Here is a 5,165-nt window from a genome sequence, read left to right as displayed (position 1 = left end):
TATCTATATATCTATCTATCTATCTATCTATCTATCTATCTATCTATCTATCTATCTATCTATCTATCTATCTATCTATCTATCTATCTATCTATCTATCTATCTATCTATCTATCTATCTGGTGCAGCCTCAGTATTCATAATCCCACTACAGCGAGGGGGCGTAGTCAAACTTCCACTACAACCAATCACAGTTGTCCAAGAATCATAACCCCGCAACCTGATTGGCTGAAGTAATCGTCTGTCACATATTACTCAATGACACTTCCGCATCGCGACTTTTGATACAAAGGCGTTTACTATGAAGTTTGTTTGTTTCGTGCTCTGTTGAATATCAGATAATACTAATAATAATAATAAAGAAGATTCCCGCGTTTCTACTGCATTAGTGAAGCAACATGGAGGCTATAAGGTAAGAGCTACTTACATATTATTACTAATTTAGTGTTTAAGGCTTCTAAAACAGATTATTTAGCCTTCCTGAGTGGTGGTTAACTGCACATACATCCTCATTCTGATCGATAATAACCTTATTAACAAGTTTACAGCTAAACAGTAGTTGATAAAGGTTTTGTTTGACTGTAGTTGAGAGTAAGCTAACATATGTTTTTGTTGTAAATCTGTGTATTTGTCATATTACAACCATTGTTGCTGCTTTGAGAAAGTTGTAACACTGATTTCTCAATGTCCCTAGAAATTTCTTCAGCACGCCCTGGTCCTCTGATCAAAGACTGGAGGACCAAACTGTGGTGATCACAGGTGCCAACACTGGTATTGGTAAAGAGACAGCCATAGATCTGGCAAAAAGAGGTTTGTTTGACATTATAACACATCAAACCATGGTTAGGATTTTACTTTTACATACTCTTTTTTTGCTTTGTCATGGTTAGTTTGCATCATAATGTATCCGTGAGTGAGTAACTATTGCATTGCTCAAGAGTGTGAAAACCAAAAAAAGCTCAGCCCACAATTATGTCTCTGTCAGGAAATGTTGACATGTGGAGTCACAGATTAAAACCAAAAAAAGGAGTGCTAAGAACTTTAAATGAGAGCAGTTCAGAAGCAGATAAATCAAATAGTTGTCTGAAAGCTTCTAAGAACAGTTTCACATTAGGCTGAGTATCATGTAATACCAAAACAGTGTCTTTTGTTTTTCCCCTTGTTGCATGACACGACAAAAACAGGAAAATGACACATTACACTGTCTCCTCCCACTACCTCCCTCCCTTTGCACACACACACACACACACACACACACACACACACACACACACACACACACAGTTGTGTGATAAAGTGATAAAATCCAAAGAAAATGCTGTTCAAGTCACAGTTTTTCATATATTTCTGTTTCCACTGGTTTCACAGACAGGGTTCAAGCCTAAAGACTAAATGATCATTTAAGCCTAACTCAAAGGGACTTGCAACAGACATATCTTAAAATAAGCTTAGGTTAAACCTGTTCTATATTAAAACAAAGCCGATTGCAATAAGGAGGATAATAGCTAGTCTAGGACCACATTGAAGCCTAAATTAATCCTCCAAGGAGGCAGGTTTAACTTCTGCTTAACAAGGTGTGTGAGAGAGCATGGATTATCTAAATGAAGATAAATATGTAATACAGAGGCCAGCCAGATGAGTCCTTGTTGATAAGAGTAATCAACTGAATTACTTCTGATCAACTGGATCATTTTATTATGTACAAAGAAAATGCACTGGAGATCATTTCTATGCTTGAGCCCAAACTTTCCATCCTTTCTCAAAGAGGGATGTCACAGATTTGAGTTAAAAGATCTGGCGTTGAAGTTCATAACCTCTAGATAAACAAAGATTATTATAATTAAATGATTGTTTTTAAGTAGTTTATGCTTAAAGAGACGAACTTGTCATGTTTTCTGATATGTTTAATGGTTGTTTTCTTTTGTCCATGTTGAAACTTTCTGCCTAAATACAGTGATATACACTGTTATGCCATAAGGGGGTGCTATTCAACCATGTCTTACCTGCATATTTGAATCATTTGGGCACCCACATGCCCAGTATGTTTATACAGACACTGCTCTTATATTTTACTGTTGTTTGTATTTCTATTTAGGGGCAAGGGTCATCATAGCGTGCAGGGACATGGAGAAAGCACAAGAAGCTGTGAAAGAAGTCATCACCAACTCAGGCAACGAGAATGTCGTCTGCATGAAACTTGACTTGTCCGATATCAGGTCAATACGGGAGTTTGCAGAAGCCATCAACAAAGGTACACAGCTGCAATGATGAAACAATGAATTTCTCACAAGCTTTAAGAAACTTCATTTGTTCCTTAGAAAACTACACATTAAGGGACTTATTGGCCATAGAGCTACAGCGATTTGTCAATTAATTGATGAGTAAATCGACAATGATTTTGATTATTGAATAATCATTAAGCAAATTTTAAGGCAAAAATTGCAAAAGTTTCCAGGTTCCAGCCCCCCAAATGTAAATATTTTCAGGTTTTAACCCCTGCTATGATCAATTCACTGACATTTTACCGACCCTACAAACAATCGATTAATTGAGAAAATAATCGGTAGTTTAATCGACAATAAAAAATAATCATTACTTGCAGTCTTTGTTGGACCTATAATTTGATTTGCTGTGTTTCTTTCCTGTAGATGAGCCGAAACTCAACATCCTCATCAACAACGCTGGTGTGATGGTGTGTCCGTACGGGAAGACAGCAGATGGTTTTGAGATGCAGATCGGCGTCAATCACATGGGTAAATACAACAAGGTTCTGAACTAAGAAATGAAGAAGTGACTCAATGATGTGCAAGTCAGGGATGGATGTTCCCTGACTTAACTGCAGCCTCTTGTTTTTTCTGAATTTCTTGCTTATTTGATCCCCAACTCATTCTCAATTTAATGTAATCTTTAATCAGAGCAATTACCGCATCTCTTTTCTTTTATAAGTTGAAATTTGTGAAGTATAACTTCCGATAACGTTGTATAAAAACAACGACAGTGGGTCTATTTTACCAAGGATCTATAACTTTACATGCATGTAAAAACAACAACTCCCAAGCTTCATTTAACAGCAGGTGCAATTGTAAATGCAACCAAATGAGCCTGTATATAATTCCTCTTCAACACAGAGACAAGAAATAACAAATATATGTCGTATACTGAAGTGTCTAATATAGGAGTTTATAAAATATCTGGCTGTAGTAAGAGATCCTTTGGGAAACTGACATAATAAATTCTGCACACTAGTAATTCATTTTAATATTAGCATTGTTTCGCAGCTGCAGGAGAGCATGACAGTCTGAACTATAGCAGTATAATTGTATAATTGAAGTATTTCACATTTTTTATACAATCCTAGATCTTTCAAGAATTGAGGATGTTGTAAAAAACTTAATTCGACCAGTTTTCCATTTTAGAGCAGCTCTTTATCATCTCTTTGCATATTCTATACTGTTTTTGTTTTCTCACTCTTGTTCACTGTCTTGTCCTCTAGGCCACTTCCTGTTGACACATTTGTTAATCGACCTGATTAAAAGATCTGCACCAGCCAGGATCGTCACCGTGTCGTCGATGGCTCACTCCTGGGGCTCCATCAATCTGGAAGACATTAACAGCGAGAAGAGTTACGACAAGAAGGCCGCCTACTCACAGAGCAAGCTAGCCAATGTCCTCTTCACGCGCTCATTGGCTAAAAAACTAGAAGGTGTGTATTATACCCTGATATCAGCCATTTTATGCACTCTGATAGTCTCCCTCAGTGTTTCAGTTGTTTTGTACAGTAACATTAATCCGGTGTTCACTCGTGTTTCAGGCACAGGAGTGACGACGTACTCCCTCCATCCCGGAGTTGTTCAGACAGATTTATGGCGTCATCTGAACGGCCCTCAGCAGTTTGTCATGAAGATGGTCAGTCCCTTCACCAAAACCTCCGTCCAGGGAGCCCAGACAACTATTTACTGCGCTGTGGAGCCCAAACTGGAGAAGGAGAGCGGCGGATACTACAGGTACAGTAGTAATGTGATTTTACATGCAGCTTAATATACAGTAGGAGCTTTGTAGTCACATCGCACATCATTTCATCTCACAAAATGATGACGTAATGATGTTTTTAGAGGATATGTCAGTATTTGCATGCATTTTTTTTTCAACTGAAGAGACAATATTAGCTACTGTAGTTAACAATTTAACTGTGTAAATAAATAAATAAAGTGTGACTAAAGTTAACTTCTGCATTTCATGAGAAAATTAAGCTCAATGTTCGAGAGGTAGCAATTTGGCAAGTTGGGCCATTTATTTTTTAGGCTGATACCAATATACTGTAGGAATGTCAGAGTTATAAAACATGTCCAATTTTTTTTTTTTACATAAACACATAACATTATTATTATTATTATTATGAGACGTAAATTCAGATTTCAGGTTGTTCATCTTCTTCTTCTTCTTTTCCTGCAGCGACTGTGCTCCCGCCAACTGCTCGGCAGCCGGCAAAGACGATGACCTGGCGCAGAAGTTGTGGGAGCTGAGCTGTCGGATGCTCTCCGTGACGTGGGATTGAAGCAGGATCAAGCTTGAAAATATTTCAGTTTACAGTTTGTTGTGTTTCTTCATTATCTGAAACACTATATATTGCCTGCCTGCAAAGAAATATTATACCAAATCGTCTTAATGTATGACTTTTGTTACAGTTCGAACAGTTCTACCTTTTTCTGCACTTTTTGTATGTTTGTGATGCGATTACTAAGGCACAGTATTGCACAATATGGTCATATTTTTATTAGAAATTTAACTATTATCTACAGTTTCAACTAAAGGTTCTGTTTTCCAGCACTTATAAATACATTTCTATCTAATGTGACTGTTATTTGGTGGTGGATATTTGTATTAAAATTATAAAATACTTTACAAAAGAGCTCAATGTTGTTTACCTGTATTTTCTTACATTAAAGCCATCTTCCACTCCATCAGTTTGCTTTGTCCCTGCTTGCACGTATAAATATTTTTCATATGCTTCTCCATTCTTTAATTCATATTTTTCCTTTAAGTTGTCTTCTTTCTGTATGTGACAAACTATTAGTCGCATAGCCTACTGTGTCCAAAGGTGTCTTTACATACATTATAATATAGTAAGAAACAGCGCAGCCAACGTTTACCGGCAGCCTGGTAAC

General features: G+C 37.1%; 1 protein-coding gene across 1 annotated transcript; it reads left to right on the top strand.

Moving 5' to 3' along the window:
* Nucleotides 1–275: 275 nt before the first annotated feature.
* rdh12l (retinol dehydrogenase 12, like) lies at nucleotides 276–4,897 on the top strand. The gene is made up of 7 exons (XM_062441222.1): nucleotides 276–412; nucleotides 695–810; nucleotides 2,096–2,251; nucleotides 2,649–2,753; nucleotides 3,494–3,703; nucleotides 3,812–4,004; nucleotides 4,453–4,897. Exons 1-7 carry the CDS (start codon nucleotides 399–401, stop codon nucleotides 4,553–4,555), a joined length of 897 nt encoding a protein of 298 aa, XP_062297206.1. The 5' UTR covers nucleotides 276–398; the 3' UTR covers nucleotides 4,556–4,897.
* The last annotated feature ends 268 nt before the right edge of the window (nucleotides 4,898–5,165 follow it).

This window comes from Scomber scombrus, chromosome 20, assembly GCF_963691925.1.
Source record: "Scomber scombrus chromosome 20, fScoSco1.1, whole genome shotgun sequence".
NCBI lineage: Eukaryota > Metazoa > Chordata > Actinopteri > Scombriformes > Scombridae > Scomber > Scomber scombrus.
This window is presented reverse-complemented; position numbering and strand designations above follow the sequence as displayed.

Bases quoted from the DNA above. Each gene is read 5' to 3' on its own strand.
- rdh12l (XM_062441222.1), top strand. The intron at 2,754-3,493 runs GTAAATACAACA...CTTGTCCTCTAG, and splicing joins GATCGGCGTCAATCACATGG to GCCACTTCCTGTTGACACAT. The intron at 4,005-4,452 runs GTACAGTAGTAA...CTTTTCCTGCAG, and splicing joins GAGAGCGGCGGATACTACAG to CGACTGTGCTCCCGCCAACT.